The sequence below is a fragment of the Sardina pilchardus genome, chromosome 12, assembly GCF_963854185.1.
Source record: "Sardina pilchardus chromosome 12, fSarPil1.1, whole genome shotgun sequence".
In the NCBI taxonomy this organism is placed as follows: Eukaryota; Metazoa; Chordata; class Actinopteri; order Clupeiformes; family Clupeidae; genus Sardina; species Sardina pilchardus.
The window spans coordinates 16298378-16325522 of record NC_085005.1 but is presented as its reverse complement, the minus strand read 5'-3'; the positions used below and the strand labels follow the sequence as shown (position 1 = coordinate 16325522).

General features: G+C 42.5%; 2 protein-coding genes and 1 long non-coding RNA gene across 4 annotated transcripts in view; 1 reads left to right on the top strand and 2 right to left on the bottom strand.

Annotated features, from left to right (window-relative positions):
- LOC134098446 (uncharacterized) overlaps positions 1 to 693 on the bottom strand; it is a 41896-nt gene extending 41203 nt beyond the window's left edge. The window contains exon 1 of the long non-coding RNA XR_009941038.1: positions 496 to 693. This is a non-coding gene — a long non-coding RNA (uncharacterized LOC134098446). The remainder of the gene's footprint in view (positions 1 to 495) is intronic.
- A 4762-nt stretch (positions 694 to 5455) lies between these two features.
- Positions 5456 to 14316, bottom strand: rab15 (RAB15, member RAS oncogene family). Of its 2 annotated transcripts, none has more exons than XM_062550878.1 (7): positions 13973 to 14316; positions 9811 to 9871; positions 9651 to 9711; positions 9335 to 9412; positions 8626 to 8715; positions 8319 to 8384; positions 5456 to 7145 (listed from the first exon to the last, which is right to left on the bottom strand). In XM_062550878.1, exons 1-7 carry the CDS (start codon positions 14094 to 14096, stop codon positions 6987 to 6989), a joined length of 639 nt encoding a protein of 212 aa, XP_062406862.1. In that variant the 5' UTR covers positions 14097 to 14316; the 3' UTR covers positions 5456 to 6986. The 2 variants fall into 2 exon arrangements, with proteins under 2 accessions (XP_062406862.1, XP_062406863.1); XM_062550879.1 differs by having other exon boundaries at positions 5456 to 7121.
- A 644-nt stretch (positions 14317 to 14960) lies between these two features.
- Positions 14961 to 26527, top strand: fntb (farnesyltransferase, CAAX box, beta). Its single transcript, XM_062551066.1, has 12 exons — positions 14961 to 15172; positions 15883 to 15947; positions 17495 to 17567; positions 18741 to 18832; positions 20315 to 20461; positions 20685 to 20768; positions 22012 to 22098; positions 22318 to 22447; positions 23742 to 23874; positions 24528 to 24639; positions 25440 to 25554; positions 26027 to 26527. Exons 1-12 carry the CDS (start codon positions 15074 to 15076, stop codon positions 26165 to 26167), a joined length of 1278 nt encoding a protein of 425 aa, XP_062407050.1. The 5' UTR covers positions 14961 to 15073; the 3' UTR covers positions 26168 to 26527.
- Positions 26528 to 27145: the final 618 nt, after the last annotated feature.

Below are 27145 nucleotides of genomic sequence, written 5' to 3'. Positions count from 1 at the left end.
TTTACCTTGCAGGTTATGAACATCTTCGAGTACATCACTTGATAACGAATCATTTGAAGGTTGCCGTTAGTCAACAAAAAGTAAATACCGCTAATAGATATATCAACGAAGTTGCCGTGAGCATCAGAAACCTAGCAGGCACTGTCTAGCTACCCAACTTAACGTGACAGACTTCGCGCCGTTAACTTTCTCTTAACTCACGTTCACATTTTTCTTTTTAACCGTGCATACATCTATCTAATCATTGTGATGTGCCAGCTAGATGCTGCACAATAACGTACGATTTTTCAGTGAACGTTAATGTTACATCCAACCAGCAACTGAATTCCCCCAAACTAGCCAAGCCAAACGTCACAGGACGTACATTTAGCATGCTGTTTCTTCAGTTTTTTTGCGAAGCAATATAAGAAAAGCAACAACAAAGGAGCAAGTAAATGTTTGCTTAGTAACAGAAATGTAAACGCATACCGTTAGGACGCGAACGTTAACACTCACCTTGACATGATATACCTTTCCTTTCTTCCCTGGCGTTTAAAATCAGTGTTAAAACTCCAGCAAAATCTCTGCCATGGACGTAGGTTGTCTGACAGTCGCGTTAGATGAAATTAATGCATGTGGCGCGGAGTCTCCTTCAACTTGTTTTTGTAACCATGAAATTCCCAATTGTTTCGTCTCACTCCATCCACTCGTCTGTCTAGCCCGGTGTCTCCCAAGCAATTGCCTAACTTCGGAGTTCATACAAAAGTTGCTACTCCGCCTCGCTACGCAGCTGCTGGAGAGATGAGGTCACTACAATCAACTCTTCCCATTCGAATCTCGCGATACACAAACAGTGAATGGAATGGACACGAGAAGGAAAATCTGGGGTGCAAACATGGGTGCAAACGACAGCTTTGGGCTGAAATATAATTTCCCTGCATATTAGAGGGTATACTCTACCTACTTTAGAGGCATTTAAACATCATGCAACTGAAGTTGGCTAGAAGAAAAACTTTGGATTAATTTCTCATTTAGGCTATCATCAGCCATCAAATTGCTCTCCCTCCCTCTGAGGTAGCCCTCCAAGGCATGATGTTCTAATAAGCAGAAACATCTAGAGTAGGCTAGCCTATGATTTACAACGGGGGTGGCACAGATTTTGAATGACTGAGACAGCTGGTCTAGGATTACGCAGATTTATGGCTATTTATGAAATGTAATCTTACAGAAACACATGGGAATAAAATTGCAAAGTTTATGCATGCAACAGAAGTCGTCGTTTAAGCACCCATATGCTATTGCGAAGAAACATGTCACACAATCTAGCAGAAACACAATTATAGGCTGCACACCTGGGACGTGACTTTATGCCCGCCTGAGATTGTGTCCTCTCAAACTGATTGATTGTCCGTAGGCTATTAGGTAGGCTGTTTGGCCATTTGTTATCTGATGTATTAAACTAGTTTTTGTAAACTCCTGTGCTGAGAATCGTTTCATTTGAAATCACCCATAAAAATGTAGGCTATTACATAAACCAGTCTGACCAAAGAGTGTAACAGGTATCCTACGCTCCTGGTGCGAATTTCACACCCTCTAGAGGATGATCAGATCAGTGCAAGAGTGACCTCGTGGTGTGGAATTCCTCACTGGTGTTGCTCCTGTAATGAGAAGAATGGTCCCTTTGATTCGTCTCAATTCAAGCAGAGCGCTTACCTTAATAGAAAATGACACATAAAAAGGCGACAACTTCATTTCACATACACAAGCAAGCCCATTGTTCCCAGCTAGAGACAAAGGACAGGCTGTATACAGTTACCAAAAGAACAACTGATGCATGTGTCTGGCAAAATGATGACAATGATGACATTTCACATGTGGGGCAATTAGAAATGACAGCAATGCATCATAATTTATGAGAAATTAAGGCATATTTTGAGGTAGATGCTAAAAATTGAAGTTGATATTCAATGGGTATGCAAATTCCGCAGTGTGTCTCATACAAATGTTTAAGCTAAATTAACGAAAATGTATGGGGATCATCTATGTTATCTGTCTCAACACCGCGGAACAATTTAGAGACACCTCAGAATTTCACACAGAGAATTGCAGATTATAGACTATGCCCCATCCCACTTCTGAGCAGAGGCTTTCTTGCTCATTACAGTTTTCCGCATTTGCATTCTTATTAGGGGGGCAAATAAGAGTCCCAGCCCTGTGGACAATTTTAGTAACTGGTACAGTGCACTCAAGGGAGTCGATTAAGTAACAAGTTGACAAACAATGTAAGACAAAACAACAACCATAACTGTGTGCAATTTTGCATTATTGCTGTGATGTAGAAAATGGCAACAGGAAACTGACAGGCCGCTTTTCTTTCTATGATGAAAAATACAAAGGTGGAAGAAGCACCATACCAAATATGAAAAAGATCATAAAGGCATGAGGCATTTGCTTCCCTATCATCCTTTTTTTCTCTTGCAAGCAGGGAGGTTGTCAAAAAATGACAGCCAAGTGGCCACCACGATGGAGCACATTTTTTACACATGACTTCCTGCTCATAAACGAGAGCATTTTGAGTCAAGAACAGGCTATTCATTGCTATTTTAGAAGGCTACTTCACACTAAGTGGCATTCTGACAACACAATGTGTCAGTTCTTCTCCTGTGAGTCACTGTGCCAGCACATAGCCTATGAAGAGATTAGCCAGTAAATTCTTCTGCAGCATGCCCATACTCTGCTACCTAAATGCAAGCACACACACAAGCATGAACACCACCTGCATGCATTACTCAAAGCTCTAACCTTTCGAATAATGAAGGGCTTCACAACAGAGGGGAAAGGAAAAGAACAAAACACATGCACACCAACACACACGCACACGTTTTAAAAATATTTGAGGATGAAGTTGGTTTGCAGGCCCAGTTTTGAAATGGTTCACGTCCTATTTGAGTGACAGAACTTTCTGATTTAGAGGAAACTGTTTTTCATCCTCTGCTCCTATTAAGTGTGGTGACCCCCAAGGTTCAATTTTAGGCCCTCTCTTATTTTCCTTATACAGTACATGGCATGCACCATCTTTAAAAAAAAATACAGATTTCGATATCATTGCTGTGCAGACGACACTCAGTTCTATCTCCCAGTTACCCCGATAGTGCTTGTTCATTGTTCATATATCGCAATTCTCTCTATTATGGTTTAACACACTCCACAGTCCAAATGTGGCTGCGAGATTACGGACTTGAACTTGGAAGAGCAAGCATACTTATTTCTTACAGGCATTTTGTTTTCTGTATTATTATTTGTTATTTTGCTATTATTTGTAAAGCACTTTGGGTCAACCCTGTTGCGTAAAATGTGATATAAATAAATGGACTTGACTTGACTGAACTTGACATAAATACATGCATACATATAAAACCCACGCTGAGGCTTGCTCTGATGGAGTGCGGCTGCCGATGCGGCCTGCTGTGTCGAGGTACAACCTGTGGAGAGTCTTGTTTCTCTTCATGATGCCATCACACAAAGAGAGAGAGAGAGAGAGAGAGAGGGAAAAAGAGTGGGATAGAGAGTCTAGTGGGAGATTAAAGTTCTACCTTCTAAACACCAAAAACATTTCAATTTATATTTTCGAAAAATTATAGCTCTAAGCGATGCTAGCACTGTGTATACGAGACAACAAATGTGTGTTGTCTCAATTAACCTACAGGGGGTCAAGGAGACAAGCAGAAAAGTATCAACTATTAAATCTGCTTCTTGCATTTTTAATTTTTTTTTTTTTTTGTTCATTAGCAACCATTTTTCAGCAAAACAAGAATGCAGCCAATAATCATCACGGTCGCTTAGAGGCTGATTAAACTGCAGGGAAGGTTTTGTCCACCTTCACATGCACAGCGGCCTTTTACAGGTTCAATTCTAGCGGTCTCTTCCAGGAGAGGAGAGGATCTAACGTGGCGCTCTGAGCCTCTTTTCCTCTTTTCCTGTCTTGTTAACATTCCAGAGCGCGCACACCTCCGCCACGCACAATGCGGGCATGACTCACGTTGGTGTGAAAAGCAGAGTGAAGAGAGAGAGAGAGAGAGAGAGAGAGAGAGAGAGAGAGAGAGAGAGGTGGGAGGATGACATCACGCCACTCAGCGCAAGTGCCTTGAAGCTGGACCCCCTCACCCACCGCCCACGCCACACACACACGCACGCACGCACGCACGCAGACCCTCCTCTTGCCCAGAAAAACAAATAAAGTCTACAAATGACATAAAAATAAAGTATCTTCAACTGTGTCCTATTTCCCTTGTTTGGGCTTATCTAAAATGCTCTGTGAAAAGGGAAAAACTCACCAGTATAGAGCCAACCGGTAACGTGTGAGCCAATGGCGTGGCTGGATCTGGTTACGGTGGGATAGGATTGTCGGGCAAGGTGGCTCAGAGAAGGGGAGCCTTCCAGCCTTAGCCTGTATTCTGGAGAGAAAGCTCTCCCCTCTCTCTCTCTCGTTCTATGCCGCGCGCTGTGTATCCGAAAAGTTCAGCTTGGGCCGTGATCCAAGCTCTGGGATGCCATGATAGCAACAAGGGACAACAAGCGGCTGAATCATCTCAACACCACCTCTGCACACACACACACACACACACACTTATACACACAGAGACATAGACAGAAACACACTATGAGCACAAAAGCAAACACACACTCTCCCAATCTTAAGCACACACAGAACACACGTGCACACACACACACACACACACACACACAGTGTCCAGCACAGAAAGAACACAGCACATCTTCCGGAAAGTTCATGAGGACTGGCAAGCTACGAGGATTAGGACGTTTCTCAAATCTGCTCTGCAATGCAGTAGGGCAGGCTACCCTTCTAATTTCTCCTGATATGCTGACACCTCCCCTTAACATTTGTGATTTAACATTTCATTAAAAGCAGGAAGCTATCTCAACACTATTCTCATTCTTTCCTTTCCCAAGGCGCTCTGGGAGGCCCTGGTAACACTTTCTCCAGCTCAAAGGTGAGTGGTGACAGCAAGACAGGTGAGAGGTGCTGTTTTTGGCCCTGCTGGTGGGAGAGGCCATTTTAATTAAGACAGCTGTGTGTGTGTGTGTGTGTGTGTGTGTGTGTAGGAGAAATAGGGAAGCGAGGGATGTTCCTGCCTCTCACCTGGACCTGAGATGCCTGCTGGGTACCCTCAGGGTGCCATCAGCACCTGTACCCAAAACCAGGCAGCCGGACGCAACATGTCCTCCTGAGGAGCTGTTCTTTTTTTGCCACTTAAACTGACACAGAAGGAGAGGGTAGGAGAAAGGCAGAGTATGCATAGTGGTATGTGCAAGAGAAAGAGACAGCGTGAGAGAAATAGAGAAATAGAGAGATGAGGAAAAACAGAGAGAGAGGGTGTGAGAGAAGTAGAGAGAAAATGGTGCGTTTCATTGAGTTTTAAGCAAGAAATGAGAAACTAGATGTCAACACCGTGTATATTTTCACAAGTGTAGAGAAACATTTTTAATGAATGACACAAAGATATATTAGCATCTAAAGCATTTTACATCATTCAGTATACAACACACCGTAATATCACTTATACACACATACAAATAATCTGTTCTTGGTTTGCACTGGTTACATTGAATCATTGCGGTAGATGCATCCAAGCAAGTTCCATAATCACTGCTTCTGCGGTAGTCTCTAGTGAAATGCTTGCAATATACTGTATACCATGATCAGTTGAGATTTAACTTCACTGAAGTTGGAATAGTGGATATGAATAAAAGACAAAACCAAGTAAATCTTGCTTTTTACTGAACTGAATCAGGTCTCCATACTGCACATGTAACCTTTTAAAATCAATGAATTGAAACATCTTGATTTAACATATCCAATTTAAGTCAAATGTTTAAGGGGATATGAACTAAAATGTCTATTTCAACAATTGATCATATTTAAACCAAGACACAATCAAAATGCATGACACTGGTGCAATAGTATAAATACTTGAAAAATATGATATGAGTTGCGAACCACTTCTGCACTATATCCCCAGCATGATAGTCTGCAGTGCAAATGGTGAATTTCTGCTATACTGTACAACAGAAGCTGGGTCAGCAAGTTGCATTATTTGACGCCAAGGATGCAAACAGCAACTATACAAGCATTTGATGATTAAAACATTCCACTGAGGACGTTTTGCAGTGACCCTTGTTTCAGCTGAAGAAGTTGCACAGTCATAGAACAGCTGTGGTGAAATTAGCTGCGCCAAACAAACTGCTGTGCGGTTGCCTTTTTTATGTACTGTAGACCACACCTGAATGTCAACCTGAAACGTACTATTATCTCAAAGGTACGGTTTCACACTCAAGTCAAAGCCCCAGGTTTTGGCCTTTCGTTTTGCGGGGGGCATGAAGACAGTCTACTCATTAATCACACGCATTTCAAACTGCTGGAACCGCAACAAACAGTCATATCTTTATACAGACCACTCACTGCACATACTGTTGGTCTTCAAAAGGCCTTACACACACCACAGTGGAACAATCCAGGGAAACCCAGGCAGATATGACCAAAAAAACTAACAAAGAATCAGCTACATAATACCCGAACATCCTTTTGACACCCACTGAGCCGTTCATCACGTGTAGAGGTACCTTGGATTTAAGAATCCTCCGCCATATTTAAACTCCTCTGCATCCCTCATATCCCTCATCACAGCCATTAGAAAGCAGGCGACGCCATCTAGTGGGCCAAATTGTGTATGGCACTGTGCAGGTAGCAAAGAGTGTGTTTCAAACCCACAGACACTCACGCAGGAGAGGCACCTCTGTTCATTCAGTTCATGGTGTCCTGGAGAAAGAGCCACTCAAGGCACCAAACCCTGCTGACCTCAGTCTGGACACGTCACAGCGAGACAGTGTGGAAACTAATGTTCATACCAGTGTAAATGTTTGTCCATAAAGAAAAATATAACAGGCCTTGATTGCATGAGGAGGCAATGTCATTTCCTGCTTTGCTTTTAACACCAGCAGGCTTTTTGTGAGTCTCCATGGCCATCGCCTATGCCTTCTTCATCCTCCAGGGCGGTGATGTTGAGCTCGTCAGTCACAGATGCTCTCAGTACATCCAGGTCTTTCCAGTTAGCTTGAAGGACCTGCTCGGCCAGCCGTGTGAAAGACTGGAGTAACAGTTGTTTATATCATTAGTTATTACATGGGAGGGACACTGCTACACAATTGTATGTTGCACGATGATGCCATCCTTTAAATTGTGGAACACATCTTGGGCACAGCTAATACAAACACTGTCAAGACAGGGGCCCTTCCCTACGCGCCACAGTTAAACAAAAGCATTACTTGTCTTTTCATTTATTTTAATATGCTGCAATAGTTCCCGTACACTGAACATTATAAGTTATAAGAAATCCCCCTTTTCAATTTTCAACATGCTCGGCAGCCTTTGCCCTAAAAGTGGGTAACCAATTAATCTAAAAAAAAAAACATGTCCATGTTCCTACCCCGGACAACATTATATGACGCAATATCAGCTGTTCTGTGCGCTTCAGCAATGTCAGAGACTCTATTCGCCTCATTTTAAATCGGCATGCCATCAAAAGTTAAGACAAAACTAATGATCTGTGATGAAATAACAAACATTTCTATGATTATTAACAAGAGAGAAGAGAATACTGGAGAAGTCAATGGGTTTATAAATTATTCATGCTGTTTAACTTTCTAGCTTTGTCCTTTATAACAGGTGTTCACAATACAGAGGTAACAGAGTCTGGTAGGACACCACAAACTCAAAAACAGTAAAGCACATGACAATCAGACGACAGAGACATTTTTTCAAATGTTCAACTCTAATATGATCCATATCTCAGGCCTTGATGTCATGCAGCATTATAACAGCATCATAGAGCACTGTGTCATGCTTTCAGAGGAGTCAACACATTCTACTACACAGACTTTTCACACAAATAAATAATTAATAGTAATGCTCAGTTTTTTCTCAGCTAATTTACAATTATTTATAACTCTGACTTCTTTCAAGAAATGATAATCATTGCTATTCTGCGACTTCAAACAATGACCCCTCTCCTATTTATACACCTCTCTCCGTAGAGTGTTTCTCACCCACCACAAAATCATTACAAACCTGGTTTAATATTATGCACAATGTTCTCATGTTTGTAGAATGGCTTACCAGAGGCATCAAGAAGGCTTACTTCTATTGATAAATAGCACTGATATAACAGTGTCTGTATCTCACTATTCTACAAACAGGACATCTACAATCACATAAATGCATTAAGCACACTCAATAACTAGAATCAAACCAATAACCATACCTCCTTGATGTTGTGGTTGGTGAAGGCACTTGTCTCGTAGAAGTCCATTCCATAAGCTTTGGCAAGCTGTAGAAGAAATTCAGTTCCCTTTACTGGAGTACTTTTTCCACTCATATTATGACTGTACACTACAGTAATGCTTATTGTGCTTTCGTATTTAGTTGCCGACAATATACTGTCTTTCAAAATTATAACGCAAAGCACATTGAGTTGCCTCGTGTACTAAATGTTAATCTACACAAATAAAGCTGTCACATAAATGAATGAATGTGGATTAAGAATGAATGACACAACAGCTGAAGCTCACCTTGGTACCCTGCTCTGTAGCCACCTGTCTCTTGTGCTCCTCGTCCGATTTATTCCCTATAAGAATCTTCTGTACTTTTTCAGGAGCATACTAAGGAGAAGAGAACACATGAACACAATGGTGCTTCGCTTGAGTAAACCAGACATACAGGAAACCAAGCAGGCAACAGAAGAAAGTCAGGAGCAATAGGTAAGATGGACAGATACAGTAAAAGGTCAGGTCAGATAGGTAGGGTGGACAGGTAGGCTACTATACAAACACATTTTTTTACTTGTACTTTCCACATGTTAAAGCAACACATTGTAGCTAGTTTACCTTAAAATAAATGCTTCAAAGTCATGTTGATGGCACGCTGACTAACAATATGGAAAGTGGAGACTGTGCACACATACCTCCTGGTATTGCAAAGTTGTTATTATGGGAGCATTTCTATGGGACCCTTCTTGTCAGTTTTGAACAAATTAGGTTGTTTGTCAGCATGTTGTTAAATGACAAAAAGGGGAATTCCCACATTGCCTTACTTTAAACATTGGATGGACTGAACATCATGATTTATACTGATTATGTCAGAGCAACTGAAAACTGAACTGGCAGGTTAGGTAAGTAATAAGCTCATTCCCAGATATCAGCTGACACAGAGACCTACTGTAAACCCATGTGTGCCAGAGTAGGCCCAGAGTAGGCCCAATGATGGCTGCCGTGGCCTTACCTCATCCACATCACTGGCCCACTTCATAATGTGCTGGAAGGACCGCTCGCTTGTGATGTCATACACCAGGAAGATTCCCTGATGAGAGTAAGGAAGACGAGTACATAATCGATACCGTTTTATGACTTCCTGACTTTTCCAATCAATCTTAAAGTTGTGATACATGAACACATGCTTAAAAATCCCTCCGCAACTCAGATCTAGTGCAACATTTCTATGATCTCAATACATCGAATACGTGGAAGAAACAAAGTCGTCTGCTAATAATGAAAGGATAACAGCATGGGGGTTTGCTGCAGTGTTGCTTCGTCCTCACCTGTGCTCGTCTGTAGTACTGTTTGGTTATAGTCTGGTATCTCTCCTGGCCTGCCGTATCCCTGCAGGAGGTAAACACACCATGTTCACGAGTGCACAAGCTACTAAGAGGGCACTTACTGTTTAAGCGGCAGGTGTAAATGCATCAAATATCCACTCACCATATCTGTATCCTTACTTTAATTCCATCTATCATTAAGGTCTTCATTTTGAAATCGACACCTGCAACACAAGACAAATGTGCTGTAATGGAGACAACAAATCATATGGGTACAGTGTCTCCTCGATATACATAAGTGGTGGGGATCAGAGGCTACGCTACATTTTTTTGCCCGCACAAAATGTCCAGAATACTCGCCATACAGAAAATCTGCCGGACATATGCTGTTGCCAGAGATTAGGCAACTCTCAGCTCAGCAAACATACAATCCGACAATTCTCCAAAACTAGCACCCAGAATACCAACACAAAAATGAGCACGGTGCTGTAGTTTGCTTAGAGAGGCTGTATTGATCACTGACGAGAAGGGAGACTGGATAGCTGAAGAGGTACAGTATGGTTCGCTCTTCAAAAAAAAAAAAAAATCACAGCCTCAGACTGCTTAAATGGCTTGGGCAATCAGACATCCGCCTGGCCTATATAATTTAAGCGTGTTCTTAAATAATAGAACAATGTCTATAGTCAGATGTCAAGCTCAAGAAAAGTTAGAAAGAAAGATGGAGCTACAATTTAAACTCAGTTTGGACAGTTTCTATAGAAACTGTGGCTGTTCTATTTAGACATGATGACAAAGTACAATTCAGAGGTACCGTACATTCAGAAACATGCTTCCTTCACTCACCTACTCTCATTCTCTAAATGTCCTATACTCTCTCTCACACGTTCTCTCTCTCTCTCTCTCTCTCTCTCTCTCTCTTCTACATGTTCTATCTATCTGTGGAGGACACCAATGAGGCAGTCGGAGCAGGCGTTCCATTTTCATTAGAAAGCAGTCAGACAGTAACACAGGGCTAGGCTATCATTACCGTCAGTAGCTGTGCGGGCCCAAGGCAGTCAGTGGGTAAGGGAGATAAAAGCGAGAAGCCGTCCTCCTCCCAGCTTTAATGACACTGGGGGAGGCGAGGAGGAAGCAAGGCCATTTCTGCAATAACTTGGGGGATTTGTGATGTGAAAAAGCTGCTAACGTGGTGTTTGGCCAGAGACAACTATCCTCAGAAGGGAGCCTACTAATTAATGAGCTCCATAAAACATAAACAAACCACCATCCTCTGGCAGGACACAAGATGCGTAGATTGCACATTTAAGAAATAGAATAGAACAGAATCTTCGACTAGAATAGAATAGAATAGGATCTATCGTCCACTCACATGGATATTCATATTTGGCCCGACTGATCACCATGAATAACAACAACCACACAGATGCTTCATTCAAAGGATGACTCTAGTCTCTGGCAGATATGCTAAAGACTGATCTTTACCTTTTGGAATGGACAATCATCCCACTGGCCATGTAAATTGTCCCATGTTAAGTACCATACCGAGTCTGGATGGAAGACTTCACTTGACTTTATGGCCAACAGACCCCTAACCTAGTAGACTCGGAAAAAGTTGCACTGGATTTTATGCTGGATGATGCTTGAACCAAGTCCAACTATACAGTATACTATAAATATACCTTTCCCTAAGAATTCCAAATGATCATAGACATACCAGATTTACTTATTTAGCTAAATGACACAAGTTCCTCAGGGCAGAAGTTTTCACTGACCTAATCAAATAAGATCCAGAAGACTACAAGCTTGAGTAAATATGACAGTTCTAATTACCTTAAGCATGCATCTCTGACATTTGAAATTAGCATGTAACAGAAACAAGTTTGCTTTCAGATAATGGCAACTACGCAAATCACGGACGACTGGAGATTTCGTTTTTAGAGAGTGGATCTGTGGCAACAGCTTGCTCTATTAACATTTTGGTCTCTTGACAGCCTGCTGCTATCACATGCATGGCTTAATACAACGGCTATCAAACCATAGCAAACTGACGGGACATAAGAAATATCAAGCTAGTGCAAGTACAAGGGCACGCACACCTTTTAGCCCTGCATAGAAGACTAACCACACAGGCTGTGTCAATAACTTTGTATGGTACTTTTTTCAACTAAATCAAACACTAAGTCGTCATAAACCGCAAGTGTGTCATTTCTTTACAACACATGCCTTTGTCAATCACTTGAGACCTCATTTAGAAGAATGCTGACGACAGGGTAACTTGATCATGCATCTCAGGTCTTTGAATCTATGCTTGATAAATGTGCAGTCACTGATTCTAGCAAAAAAAAAGACTGACTGATATTTTTTTTTCTTTTAAAAAAAAACAAAACAATTAAAATGGACCTTTCTCTTCAGTGGACATGATGCAATGCTGATTCATTGGACTAGTATAGGCTACTGCTCAGTTTGAGTTTTTTGATTGCACACACAGTACAGCTAGTGTATACATACAGAATTTAACAAAAAGTGTATTGGATTACAGTTGACGACGTTGTCTCTAAAATGGGCATTAGCTTCTAAGACTTTCAACTGATCTGTACCTTACCCATGAAATGAGCATGGCGTTAAACAGAGGCTGCTGTTTCTTCCTCATGAAAATCACGTCATGGATGTGACAGCGGATGACGTTTTTACACTTTAGTTCTCTGGCCTAATTAGACAGAAGGGAGCTACTGAATATACATGATTTGAGACTGTAGGGAAGGTTTTGTAGGTCCTCACTAGAGAAAGACAATGCAAGCTATAGAGCCTCATCAAGTGCAAGATATAGGCTTAGGCATGGGGAGACTATTTTGTGATGATAGTTTGGTGCGAGTCCTGCACTACACCACCAAATGTAACAGCCGGACTTGTCATATGAGAGAAGTCCACTGACACGAACATCCACAGACCGATGAACCATACAGGAAACCTTATTTCTTGTGAGAGATAAGCAGCATGCCAGACAGAGAACCTCTGGAGAATGCTGCAACAGAGATGAAATATGATTCAAGCGGGTGGGGAAGGCTTGGCATAGGATGCACTGTTTACAGGGACTTAGAGCTCGGGATCTGTCAGAATGGGGGTTTAAAAAGGGGTGTGAATGAAGCAGTGATAATTCACATTACCAACAAATATATATTTGATTTGTAATGTGACTCATCACAAAGCTTGAAATGATACATTAAAATATAATTTATACTAACAGTATATTATATATAAAAATGTTGTTCTAAAAGTAGGATACCTGTTTCAATTTATCATTTCAAGCTGTGTGATGAATCATGCGTTAGGAAACCAATTAAGGCTATAGTTTGAGAATAAAGATCAGTGCCGAAAAATGTGCAGATCAGTGAAGAACATTTTCTAATCACAGTTTTTGTCAGCAAAAACAATACAATCGCCTCTGTCTGGACCATACAATTTTGATAAAAGATGCTTCAAAGTACTGCTTTCTTCATTTATTGATCATCTGGATTTCATATGTGTTTTTCAGGGCCTGAGAAATGGACAAATGCAATAGACTGCCTAAAACAGAAATAAGAGAGTTTTATTATGTCTTCAAAATAGTTTAAGTAGGTGAGGAGTCTTATTGAATGTTTGGTCAAGAAGATAATACAATCTGAAAAGTTAGATAGCCTACATATGTCTACTTGTTTGGGGGACTCCATTTGCAGTATGGCGGTCTTTTTTTAATAAACAGACAGGCTGTTCAAGTTGTTCATACATTTTTTTTTTCCATTATTTTAAAAACAGAAAGACTGCCATGTTGGTAATGAAATAGCAGGCATATGACAGGCTAGGCTGATAACAACAATAGGCTTATTCAATGTAATTTTGCTGGAGCTTTAACATGCAGTCCACGATTATATGAAGTTAAGACACTCTTTAAGCCATTAAAGAGTGGAAATATAATTTGGCACAGATTTTGAAATGACAATGTTGATACATTACTGTCATCGTGTCATCGAAAGCATATAGCTCGCATCAGCCTTTGCATACACCTGCAGTTCTATCGAAACAAGATCATATTCAAGCAGAGACGCAACCTTAGATAGCACATTAACACACATCGTTGAAACCAATTGGTGGCTATATAATCCGTATTTCGCTGACAAGGCCTCAAGATATATTTTTTTTACTATAACGGAGAGGAGCAAATTAAAGGCGCGCCGACTGTAGCCTACATCTGGGGCTTAGAGTAGCCTCTAACACAGGTCGATTGGAGTTCTTACAAAAACTGTAAAGCAAAAGGACTTAATTGGAATGCATGCGATCTGTAATCTTACCTATTGTGGAAATATGTGAAGGGTGAAATTCATTGTCCGTGAATCTGCATAATAAACAGGTTTTTCCGACTCCGGAGTCTCCAAGAAGCAAGAGTCTGAACAGAACATCATATTGCTTAGCCATGATTTCATGCACGGACGTTTAGCTAACTCAGAGATGAATTTCTATGTGCTGTTGCATATACACATTCCATGTCGGCTGCATGCAACGCACGCTTATCTTCTCGTTCCTTTCAAGATGCTGTCAATCTGGTAGCATGACTAGAGGGCCATAACCGACCAGTGATGTAGGAGGGATTCCGATAACTCTGCCTATGGGTGCGGCGGCTAAGATGCGCTCAGCATCTGTTTCACTTGACAACACCGTCAGAATGGGGTGGAGGAAGGGGGCTGGAGCACAAGCAGACAAAAAGCTTCCACTCGGACTCCCCCCGCCCACCATTTTTACAGAGTTTAATTAAGATATGGAAATTATAGGATACTGATATTCATTAGTGGCAAAAAGGCTAAAATGAGTTCCGGCGTGATATGGCGCTATAATAGCCACAGCTGTCAAATTTGACCAACATTTCAGACGGACTATTTTCTTTCAAACCCATCTTTGCCCAGGCTACACCGCAGGTAGGCTAGGCCTATTGAGTCACAGATAAATGTAGCCTACAGACTAATTGCAACCACTAAAATACTTGCAATGACGATTTTATGACTGCTAAATTGCTGAAAGCCCTAGGCTAAATGGAGTCACAACAGCATATCGATATGCTAATATTCCATATTGTAAACATTTTAAGTAGGCCTAAACTGAGTATTTACATGAAATGATCCAACTGTAACCGTGTGGCTCATAGTATGAAGTGCAGCCTATGCAAAATGAAACAAGTTACATTTCTGAATGTGTATGCGCGGGTGGAAGAGAGATGACGGTCAAAAGCATTTTACAGCCACTGGTTAGAAGTGATTTGAGTCTCTTTGCTTGCCGTACTGGCGTTTTTCCTAGGCTCCTCCCACGCGTGAGAGCGAACTCTTACTTGTGGTAGAAATAAGAACATAATTGGCTTAACTTACTACAAAATTGTTACATTTGTGATTGATGTTGTTATAATGGACACGGTAGCTTCACCTTTACGATGCTTTGATGAGTGTCATCCTCTTGAGTTGTTGAAAGATGACGGAATACAAACCGTGACTTCAGCCGAACAGGTGAGTCAGATTCATTTGCTAGCTAGCTAACCTAACTAGTTAGCTTGCTAACATTAGCTTCAATTTCATGTTGCATGTTGTCAAATTCGTTGTGCTAGTTAACTGGTCGGCTAACTGGCTGACAGATGTACTGGAGACATTGTGTTTCACTCACACATGGAACTGAATTCACTTATGCACTTGACAATTTGTTTTATTTAGTGTTAGTGTATTGAATGGCACGATTTAGCTGCAAATCTTTACATGGATTGTGTAATTGATAATCCAATCGTTGACTGTGTAGCTAACGGTAATTAATCAACTTCATAATCAGCTAAGGTTTTATCATTGCATAAACTACCAATTCCCCTCTTGAATGTCGCTGAAGAGCTTGAAGAGCTTGCATTACTTTTAAATCAAAGCTCATATCATATGTGGAAGCTTTATAGCTTTCTTGTTTTGGCAAATTACGAGTTTCTAATTTAAGGGTCACCACCATCATAGACAGCCAAACTAGCTGGTCAATTATGATAGATGGTTTACAAATAATGGTGATCATTGGTGAGGGTAAAAGAGGTAATGGTAACAAGTCATATAGATGCTACAGTTGTAATTGAATTAGCTAGCCAAGGCCTCTAGACCTATTCTGTGACTATTTTGTGTAGCATGATCAAGTGTATCATGGACTTCTGGAGTCTGATTATCATCCTCATAGATGTATTTCCTTTCAGAGAAAAGTAGAACGCAGTATTCAAGAAGTAATCAGTGCTTACCAGCAAATGCACAGCACGCCACAGTAAGTGTAATGTTCAGTACCGTCTTATCCACACTCAAAAGCCTGTGTCCAAATGTCATTTACACTTTTTTTCTCAGATTTCTTTCCAGAGCCATGGCTGAATATTATTGATTGGTGGTTGAAAAAAAAACATCACTGTATCATGTTGTTATTCCAGTTAGGAATGAGCGTCACTGTCCAACTTGTTTTAACCAAAACCCATATTGTTATTTGATTTCCTTAGCACTTAGGTTGTCCTACCCACAACCTTTTGATCTGTCACTAATTAGAACTAGACTACCAGTCAGATATGAGGCTTTGTTGTTTCCATGCCAACGGTTTCATAGGTGTAATGTGAGGAGCTATGCTGCTGTGCCCACCTTCAGGATGAATCATCTCTCCATTCGACTGGATAGTAAACATTAACTGCCCACATAGTATCGGACTCTGGCATGTGAAAATCAAGATGCCCCATAAAATGCACAATAGCACTAAAGCGGTATTATCTGAAGAGTTCTTGTGGAGGTCACACTATACAGTACACTACACCTAACACTTACCCTAACAACCTAACAGTGTGGCACTTAGAACAGCTAGCCTTGGCATTCCTCAAGGATGAGCTCAGACAGGCCGCAGATGATGGAAGTCTGTTATTTAGGTGTCGAGGCCGTTTCATTAATCTTGACAAATCGGAGAATAATGGTGGTGAAGCTGGTTCTGCCAGTGGTACGCTTGCTTTGGTCCAGACACCATGGCTGCGCCCTCGCTGAGCAGGAAGGCTATAAGCCTGTGGAGGCGGCAGGTGTCTAGGGGAATGGTAGTGACTCATGCTCTTGCAGAGGTGCCAGTGCTGCCTCGTCAGACAAAGACCTGTCACCACCAGAAGGGCTTGTAATTGGGGAGGAGGGTGTATGATGTGAACACACACACACGCGATGCACAAACAAATCAAAACAAAACAGATCTGGCTGGCATTGTTTTTGTCTTTTACTTTTGTTTTGAGCAAAAGCATGAAATAGTTCTTGCTATAAATCTGCATGGGTAAGGGTGTAAATTGTCAAGACATCTTTCAATTTGGTATTGCAAGTATTGTGATTCTTATTTGAAAATGTTTCTTATTATTCTAAAATACAACATACTGTATTTATTTTTTACTTTTGCTTTTTATTCTACAGTCTAAAGGTGTAAGGAACGTTTTGTCTAGTTGTATAGAACATAACAACAGCACATGGAGTACTTAATTAATGCTTTTTGATAATAATGACTATGACACTAACACCAACAATAATATATATTTTTTTCCATAATTGATGACTTAAGAATTGCTTGTGCAAATACCGTAATTTCCCCACTATTAGCCGAGGCTTATACATTGATTTTGTAACATTTCTTCACCTATGAGGTTAATACACGGGGGCAGTTAATATGCCATTAATATGGTTTTGTTTCTTTTAACTTGTCAAAAGACTGTCCTGCAGCTTATACACAATGCGACTAATACACAGGACATTTCTGTAATATATTCTCACAACCCATATTTAATATTATTTTTTTTTAATCTGTTTCAGACCTACGTTACTGAGAGAGCAACACTACCAGTATCTTAAAAAGGGTTTACGCCATCTTTCAGATGCATACGAGGTGCGTTTTCATCAGCATGAGAAGTTCTGGTGTTTGACTGAAATGCATCTTGCACTCAGGGTGCTTTTATGTAAATCTAGGATATGTGTAGCATTTGGTTTTAGCAACTGTAGAAAGGCATCCTATTGGACTATCAAAGCATCTCAGGTCACTGGGTTCTGTCTGCAAGTGGGAGGCCAGATGAAATGGTCAGAAATGATGTAGGCCAAATAATCAGAATCTGCAGAATGTTTTGTGTTTCGTTTTGAATGTTTTGAGTGCTGCAATGTGGCCAGTACATCTAATTTTGGCAAATTATGTTCTAAAGAAAGAAAGCAGTATACCATTGGTCTTTTAAATGTACTGTTCATTTAATGAAATAAGTGTTGAATATAGACTCAACTGAAGTTTATTATATATAAAAAAAAGAATTAGACTTTAGCTTTGAGAATTAGTTTTCCATTACATGAGGTTTATTGAAAGAGCCATTCTATTAGAATTTATCGTTTTATGAACAGATTACTAACACTGGCGAACATGTTTTCTCTAAACAGTTACATTTGACCGATTTGGTGTTAAATTGTAACTGTAATTGCATTGTTACCTAGGCTACCTTTTGTCAAGATCCAATGAATGTTTCGTGAATTTGAACGCACCTCACTTCTAGCGATTTGTCAGGTTGCTAATATAGATTTCCAGCCGTGAGTGCAGTGTGCAGTGAGTGGTCACTTGAAGTGGGTCTATTACAATTGAACTCAATGGGATCCTGATTAAACCTCAGATAGATGTTGTATGCCTACTTATAATGATATTCCCTAATAATGTTCTTACCAGCCAAAGATGTACTACTAATCCATACGTTTATATGCAAAAGTGGCATTTTTATTAATGACTAGTACATTATTGATTCTTCTGTTGACACTTTTGCCCAGTGTATGTTGGGAAGTGCCCATGTCCATGAACCCTCTGTCTTGGTGTGTCTGCATATGTCCATGCTGTGTGTCTGCGTGTGCATGAGCATTCTCTCCTGTGCGTGCGTGCGTGCGTGCGTGCGTGCGTGCGTGCGTACCTACCTGTGTGTGCATGCATACCTGTGTGTGTGTGCGTGTGCGTGCGTGTGCGTGTGCGTGTGCGCGTGTGTGTGTGTGTGTGTGGTGCGATGGCCGCTGACTCTGCGTGTTCTCTGGCCCACAGTGTCTGGACGCCAGCCGGCCCTGGCTCTGCTACTGGATCCTGCACAGCCTGGAGCTGCTGGAGGAGCCCGTGCCCGCCTCCATCGCCTCTGAGTGAGTCCACAGCCTGGCACTGCCACCGCCCAATGCCAACCCACACTCCATTCCGCCGTGCCTCTGCCCTTCCCCTTCCCCATTCCGACCCAATCCAGCTCCACCCATCCCCTTCTGCCATCTACCACAGGCTCGGTCAGCATGACCTGGAGATGGACAGACTGCGTGTGTGTGCGTGCGTGTGTGTTTTGCCTCCGTTGTCATTGTGGATTTTTTTTACTGTAGAGATGCTGGGCATACAGGAGGCGGTCAAATTTCAGATTTTTTAGCTTGCAGTTGCAGCCATATATGTTATTTCAGTTTGTCCATTTTGTATTTGTTGACGTACCAGTGTGTGAATATGAGCATTCCCTGACACACCTAGGAAGTGTAAGGAAATCAAATTGGACAGCATAAGGATGGAAGCTAGTTGAATATTCTAAGCAAGTAGTTCACAGTCAAAAGTTTGTGCATTTGTTGGAAAACCAGGTCAGGTGTCAGGTGTTTGTATTATGTGCTTGACAAATGGCTCAGACGTGGCAAGTAAATAACACTGAATGCATTAAAAGGACTCCTCAAACAGTGGGATTGAACGTAAATAAATATATAGGGAACATGAAACATTGTGTAAATTAGGCAAAAGGGCAGTGTTGATATTTGAAGAAGTTCTTTGAAGTTGAGCATTAATACATTACAATATTGTGACATTTATCTTCACAGATGGTAGCTGCCTATTGAATCTTTAATGCTCTAGCTGCACATGGTATAGTCCACATAGCAGGCATTTGGAGGAGCTGTTTGCTTCTCTGTCTCTCTCACACACGCACGCACTTCCCCCTTCACACCAAAATGGGAATACGATTCACAACAGGCTGCTGCACAGTTTCCTGCAGAATCATCCACTGACTTGTGTAATGCCGTCTTTCTGTTGACATCAATCTAAAATCCTAATGTGGCATTTTAAAGGCACCTTATACTATCGGATTTATTAGATGGAACATCAGAGAAATGCATAGCATTAAATAATGATATGTTTTCTCAACATGTCAAAATAAGTTGATAGATTTTGAAGACCTCAAACACTGACACAGCAAACCACAAAATGAATTTGCTTCACTGTAAAGAAACCATATGAACTATATGAAATCATGATGATAAAAAGTTGAATACCCACGCACATCCTTAGTTAATTTTGACTGGGTGCAGGATCTTCAAGAGACGTAAGCTATACAGAAAGATAAAGGTATCTGCACACCAGTTTATAGCTCCCAGTGAAATTTATTGTCAAGCAACGTTTCGAGCCACTGGCTCCTCCTCAGGCTGATAATACATTTCATAAATAATAGATAATAAATAGGCAGTACATTTCACTGGGAGCTATATACTGGTGTGCGGATACCTTTATCTTTTTGTGTGCTTCTGAATGAGACATTTTGAAATAAATGCACTGGCTGAAATGTCATGGACTGTCAGAGTAAGATATCTTGTGTCTTTGATGTCTAGTGTGTGTGACTTCCTGTCACGGTGCCAGACCCCGAAGGGGGGGTTCGCGGGGGGCCCTGGCCAGCACCCACACCTGGCCCCTACCTATGCGGCTGTCAACGCCCTCTGCATCATCGGCACGGAAGAGTCCTACAACGTCATCAACAGGTACGCCTCCCTACCCACCCCCCACCCCCGGAAGCCAATGATGCCTTTGAATTCATTAAAGCTCTGTTGCATGCTTGGTTTTGCTTTCTGGCTTTGCATACTGTGCTCCATATGGAGTTCCCATAAGATCAGTTCAGCAGCCCCAGCTCCCGCTTCCATGGTAACCAGCTTTGGTGTCACCTCCTCTCATGTCCCTCCACCCCCCACCCCCCCTCCCCTACAGGGAGAAGCTTCTGGACTTCCTGTTCTCCGTCAAGCAGCCAGATGGCTCCTTTGTGATGCACGTGGGTGGGGAGGTGGATGTCAGGTGCGTTCCATCACCATGGTTTCCGCGGTTTGTGTCCAGCACACAGAGATAAGAGACCCATTTCTATCCTGTACTAAAACACACAACATGTTCCCTTTGGGACTCCTGTGCACATAGAAACAGGATGGTAATGGTCATGCCATAGGTCACCCATTTATGCTCTCAGCATGATCTCCACTAGCAGAGAAAGGTCCTGTTGGATCCTCGAAACCAACGACTGTTTTTATATGGACATTGTAAGCTCAGTGAAGTAAACAGAAGGAACTATGAATGAAGGATGTGTTGGGGTTTTTTTGTCCCCAAAATTAAGCAATAAGCCACGAGAGGCCGTAGTTTACACAGATTTTGAGGCGTTGGCAGGCACAATGTGCAAAAGGTATCTATCTATCTCTAAGATTTCATGAAACAAAGGCAGAGCCACAAGAAATGTAACGATGTATTCATAGATAATCATCCTTCCATCTAGAAATATATTTCCTCTATCTGAATGGTTGCCAAGCGACATCGAGACGCAGCTACTCTGTAACTTTTGTGTATGTCGTGGTAGCGTATTACCATAGAGCAAAATCCGGTCAAGGTGTAGGTTTGTGTTGGATTTTACAATGGCATTGAACGTGATTCAGCCAATCATAATCAAGGACCAGAGCTATCCATTCCAGAAAAAAAGGTTATTGTCTGGTTACAAAAAGTAGAGAATTACTGCGCTGAATCTCCAATTTAATTAAATTTGTGCGTGACCGAAACCATCATGCTGTCCATCCTTTTTAACTGTCATCTAACCTTTAAGCAAGGACCTGTTTGATCACCAAAACCTGCTTGAGTACTGTCTGCGGGCAAACAAAATGACTAAGTCTACAAAATGATTGACCTTTCTCAGGCGTACTTGTAATGTAGAGATGATTCATTCTCCTTCTGCAGTGGCATAGAAGGTGTGACGTGTGCTAATGACTATGTTCTTCTCTTAAATAGCCCTCACAAGGAATGGAATGTTTTAACACCCTCTCTAGACTCGCACGCGGCTTGTTTATTGAAAATGCAGCCCGTTTATATTTATTGACATAGCATCACAGTGAAAAAGAAGAACATCAAGTCACCGTTTAAAACGCTAATACACAGTTTGATGAATAAGCTTGGTCCTCCATTCTCTGTGTAACTGATACAATATAGCAGGCAAGGCAGTCTGCTGGGGTGCTCCATATTAAACGCTGTGTTTATCAGCACTCTTGGGTTCTGTCTCTGGCAGGAGCGCGTACTGTGCTGCATCAGTGGCCTCCCTCACCAACATCATCACGCCCACTCTGTTTGAGGGAACGCACAACTGGATCATGAGGTACGTGGGCTCCCTCCACACGCTCCGCAGCACTGTGCAGCGCTGCTCTGTGTAACAGCCATCACGATTCCTGGTTGTGGTTGCTGTTGGACGTTGTGTTTTTAATGAGTGGGATTTGGTGGCAGATTTTGTCCAGCCTGTCTGTGCCAAAAGCTGTGTATTGTAGCCTGAGGAGTGTGTGTGTGTGTGTGTGTGTGTGTGTGTGTGTGTGTGTGTCAGCTGTCAGAACTGGGAAGGGGGTCTAGGTGGCGTGCCAGGTTTGGAGGCCCACGGCGGCTACACCTTCTGTGGCACGGCGGCCATGGTGATCCTGGGCAAGGAGCACATGCTGGACCTCAAGGCCTTGTTAGTGAGTACACTATCTGACCTCTCCATTCCACCCACCATCTCTCCTCCAGTCACACACACTCTCTTTCTCTGCTGTCTCTGCTGTGGAGGGTTTTTTCGCCTAACCCAAGCCTTGCCCTCTCCTATCCTCATTTCTTTTTCTCGCTTTCTCTCTTTCTCTCTTTCTTTCTGTGTCTCTCTCTCTCTCTCTTTCTCTCTCCAATCATTCACATCATGCCCTAAGTCATGGGATTTGGTTGAAGCTGTTCAGCTGTGACAGAGGCTTTGTCTAATGAGTTCTGTGCCACTGGTCACAGGCATAAGCACCAGGCTTCCCATAACTGTCAGTCAGGGCTGGAGATTAAGGCTGTTAAATTTGCATATCTGATGTTTTGCTCCGTGCTTACTGACCAACAGAAGTTAGGTGTTTCTCCATAAAACCTAGACACACACACACAGACAGACAGACAGACAGACAGACAGACAGACAGATAGACATACATACATTTATGTGTTCACATCAGAACTGAAGACTTAAGGGTGGGCTGAAAAGGACTAAACTGAATCAGTTCATTACATGCATAAGAGTCAACTTTCTTTGCTGAGGAGGCTTGGCAAAGACCCATGCTGACATTTCAGACTTGTTCATTAGTGTTCAAGTCCCCAGTCATATTGCTCATGGGGTCTCGTCAAGTGTTTCTATAGTAACCTCTCGAAAAAAAGCCAGAAACCCATTAACCACCAGTGGACGGGTCAGCTTGGCCGCGTTGGAGCGGCACGCTTTCTGGTCGTGTTTGCGTCAGGGCTGACATTTATTGAATTAATGGCCCTCAAAGCAGCCAAGGACATGGGAAGCCTTCAGTTCCCCCAAGACCACGTGCATGCAGCCCTCCACTCCGAGGGGGTACCTGGGGAAAATAAGCACCTGATACAAATGTTGGCCTATTCACTATCTATGCTGCCGTTTGTCAGAGGTGAGCAAGCATCCTGGCCTCTGAAAGTCCTGCCATGTATTCCTTCTGTCTGTGCGGTTAATACAGGAGTTCTTCCTAATTAGCAGAGAGCTAACAAGAGAGTCGGCTAACTAGGAGGAACTTTTGTTTTTAGTAAATGGTGCAAACCAAGGACTTTTACAACACTTTCTGAAATGCTCACTGCTTGTATCGGTATTAGAGCGCTGAAATGGGTATTTGGCGTGGATATTTATCTGCATGTATGATGACCCCACGTCAGTAAGCGCTTGTCCATCTCCTCCCTTCCCCTCTCTCCGCTCCCCACACACACACACACACACACACACACACACACACACACAGCGCTGGGTGACCAGTCGACAGATGCGCTTCGAGGGCGGCTTCCAGGGGCGCTGCAACAAGCTGGTGGACGGCTGCTACTCCTTCTGGCAGGCGGGGCTCCTGCCGCTGCTCCACCGGGCGCTCTATAAAGAAGGTAAGTGTGTGTGTGTATGTGTGTGTGTGTGTGGGTTGTTACTGGCCATAGACTAGTGCTGCTTTGTCTTGCCGTGTTTGCAAAGCAAAGCAAGTCTATTCAGTAAAGGAAGTGGAAATAGTGGTTGTTTTGCAGTAGAAGTGGTGAAGCTGGTGGTGATGCGTGCGTGTGTGTGTGAAGCATGTGTGTGTGTGTGTGTGTGTATCTGTATGTGTGTTTATGTGGGTGGGTCTATATGGCTATTTACAGAAAGTACAGTGGAGTTTACGGCACAAGACAGATTGAGTGTCAAGTGAATTGGCATGAAAAAGCAGAAATAGACATGAGCACCCAGCTCCAGTGCCACAGTACTGCTTAGCTTAGCATACATGTGTAAGGCTGAGTTGTATTAGTTTTCTTTATGACCAAAGACAACTTCCACAATGATTTGAGACCGATACAAAGAGCATCAGGAAACCAGATTATAATGCTCCAGCCAAAACAAGACAACGTGTTATAATAAAAGTAAAAGGATGTGGGATCAAAGCAATCCACTGTTGGGGAAAACAGGGAAAAGTTATCTAAGTAACATTTTAAATCTGAAACGTCTTCTGTCCATCTTACCTTGACATCAGTTGAGTGTGTTTGTGTTTTGAATGTATGTTTGCCCACAGGGGACTCAACACTCAGTCTGACCAACTGGATGTTTCAGCAGCAGGCCCTGCAGGAGTACATTCTGCTGTGCTGCCAGAACCCAGCCGGTGGCCTGCTGGACAAGCCTGGCAAGTGAGTACGGCTGCGTCGGCCTCCTTCGCCCGCTGCTCATGTCTCCCTGGACATACCCAGGATGATGACCGTTAGCTGGACATTACCGTATTACAACCTGAGGTGCATTCAAATTGGATAAATAAAGGTGAACGTTGGTGGTGAACATGTTTTCTTTAAACAGCTCAACTTGAATGATTTGGTGCCAACATTCCATTCTAACGATAATTGCATTGTTACCCTTGTCAAACTCCCGTCGCGTTCCACTGTATGTTCGCGGAGAACTACCTCCTCAGACTGTTTGCAAACGTTCGCCTGCGTTAGTGAATTTGAATGCACCTGTTAGCAAACGTTTGCGAACGTTCGCCTATGTTTATGAATTTGAATGCACCTCTGGTGTAGTGGATCAGTGCCATTTGTTAGGCTATCAGTCAACATTTTGCCCTGGCTGCCTTGATGTAGGCTGTTGTTGTATTAGCCAGGTGAAGCACAACGAGGCACATTAGAGGATAGCTGATATGCTTGTTTGTTATTTATTTATTCATTTAAAGAGACCCTATGCAACTTTCTGCAGAAGACGATCGCTCTTTGTTTACATCTGGAAGTCTGAGACGAAGAACCACGCTTGCAATTTATATCTTTAAATATAGCCTATACATGTATAAATATGCACCCTAAAGCTGTCGGGGAAGCTCTGCAGAGAAAATGCAAGCATAAAACGAGCGAAAACGAACAACGAAACCGAAACCAGAGATGAAATCGCCAATCCTGCATAGTTCCTCTTTAATTGTTTGTTTGTTTTCTCTTTGTCTTCTTGGTAGGTCTAGAGACTTCTACCACACGTGCTACTGTCTAAGTGGGCTCTCCGTAGCGCAGCATTTTGGGAACAGGGATCTCCACCACGAGCTGGTTCTCGGCAAAGGAGAGAACAAACTGGTGAGCAACAGAGCAGTGAAGACTGTATGCAGTTAAAAACAACAACACAAGACTTTGGGTCCCAATTTAAATGACCAGTCGAGTGCAAAGCCTAAAGCAAATCGAACTGAATGACTTTACAAAATGAATTTGCTAATTCAATACTTTGAGCAAGCATCCAAAGTACAGACAGACGTAGGTGGATCAATGTTCAGTGCTCTTACAGACCACGTCATGGCTGTAGTTCATACACGAGACACTTTGCTCATCGACTGATTTTGCCTGGCATCTCAATTAGGGCCCTTGGTGCTTTAATGCATTAGCCCAATATATTCTCACTAAGCGCACAGCACGGAGCTTTTCATCTAGCGACTAACGCAACGTGAAGTGCTGGTAACTGACAGACAGTAGCTGTGGGTCTGTTGCTTCTGCTGGGCTGTGTGCAGTAGTTAATTATCCAACCGTGCCTCTGCTCTGGTGTTCTTCCTCTCAGGCGCCGACCCATCCCGTGTATAACATCTGCCCTGAGAAGGTCGCCCAAGCCATACAGCACTTCCACAAGCTACCAGTGCCAGAGGGGCCCCATGCGGCGGCGGCGGCGACGGCCTCAGGAAATCCCATGGACCAGCTGTAGTCCAGGGGGCCGCTGACTGCTGGAGCATGCTGACCGGGGCGGAACACAGCCGGGGGAGACGGAGCCCTTTTAGAATATTTAAGTTAGGGCGCCTCCGCTGGGATTAGGTCCACTCGGAGACACATGGCAAACTCCAGGAGCCGCTGGAGGAAAGACTTTTGGTTAGCTCGAGTCGTGAGACTCATAACCGGGGAAGGAGGGTACGGCGGAGAGAAACTAGGTTCGAGTCGAGTAGCCATGCTTTTTTTTTTTTTTTGGTTGTTTGTTTTTTGTTTTTTTTTGTATGTGTTTTACAACCGTACAAGTCTAAAAACTGACCCGATTCTTGCAAATAAAACATCAATTGCTGTCTGTACTTCACTTCAGTGATAATCTACTGTCTGTTGGTGTGTGATAAGTCAATAGCATCTCTAGGAGGTAGATTCATACTGCAGCTCAGAGGCTCCTGCCCAAGTGTCACACTGAAAGCCCTGTTAATAGGATGGACAGCTTGAAAGGATAATGTGTTATGTAGAGCCCTTGACTGGTATGCTTCCTACAATGAAGGTTGTGGATACAGAACAGTGCAGTGTATGAACATCAGCCTACAGTATACAGTAATGTCCCAGTTAGCATGCAGTGCCAGTAACTGTTGTTAGCTTCCACGCTAGTGCTCCCCCACCTTCACCATAAGCCAAGATTTTAGATTAAATCCAGTGTTTTGAATCCAGACGAATCTGCAGGGGCGTGTTTCCCATAGCCATAGTTGCTCAAGTTTATGACTGACTAAAGTTAGCAACTTAGTTGGTTGGCAATGGGAAATTGCATTGCATCCAACAAAGTTCCTAACAGGTTAGGGTTTTGGGAAACGCATCCCAGGTCGGTCTGGAAAGGATCCCATTGACGTCTGTTTACCCAAATCACCAAAAACACAAGAATGTATTGTCTCTGGAATTGCATAAACAACTGCATTTAAAGCCTTTGTTTACATGAAAGATG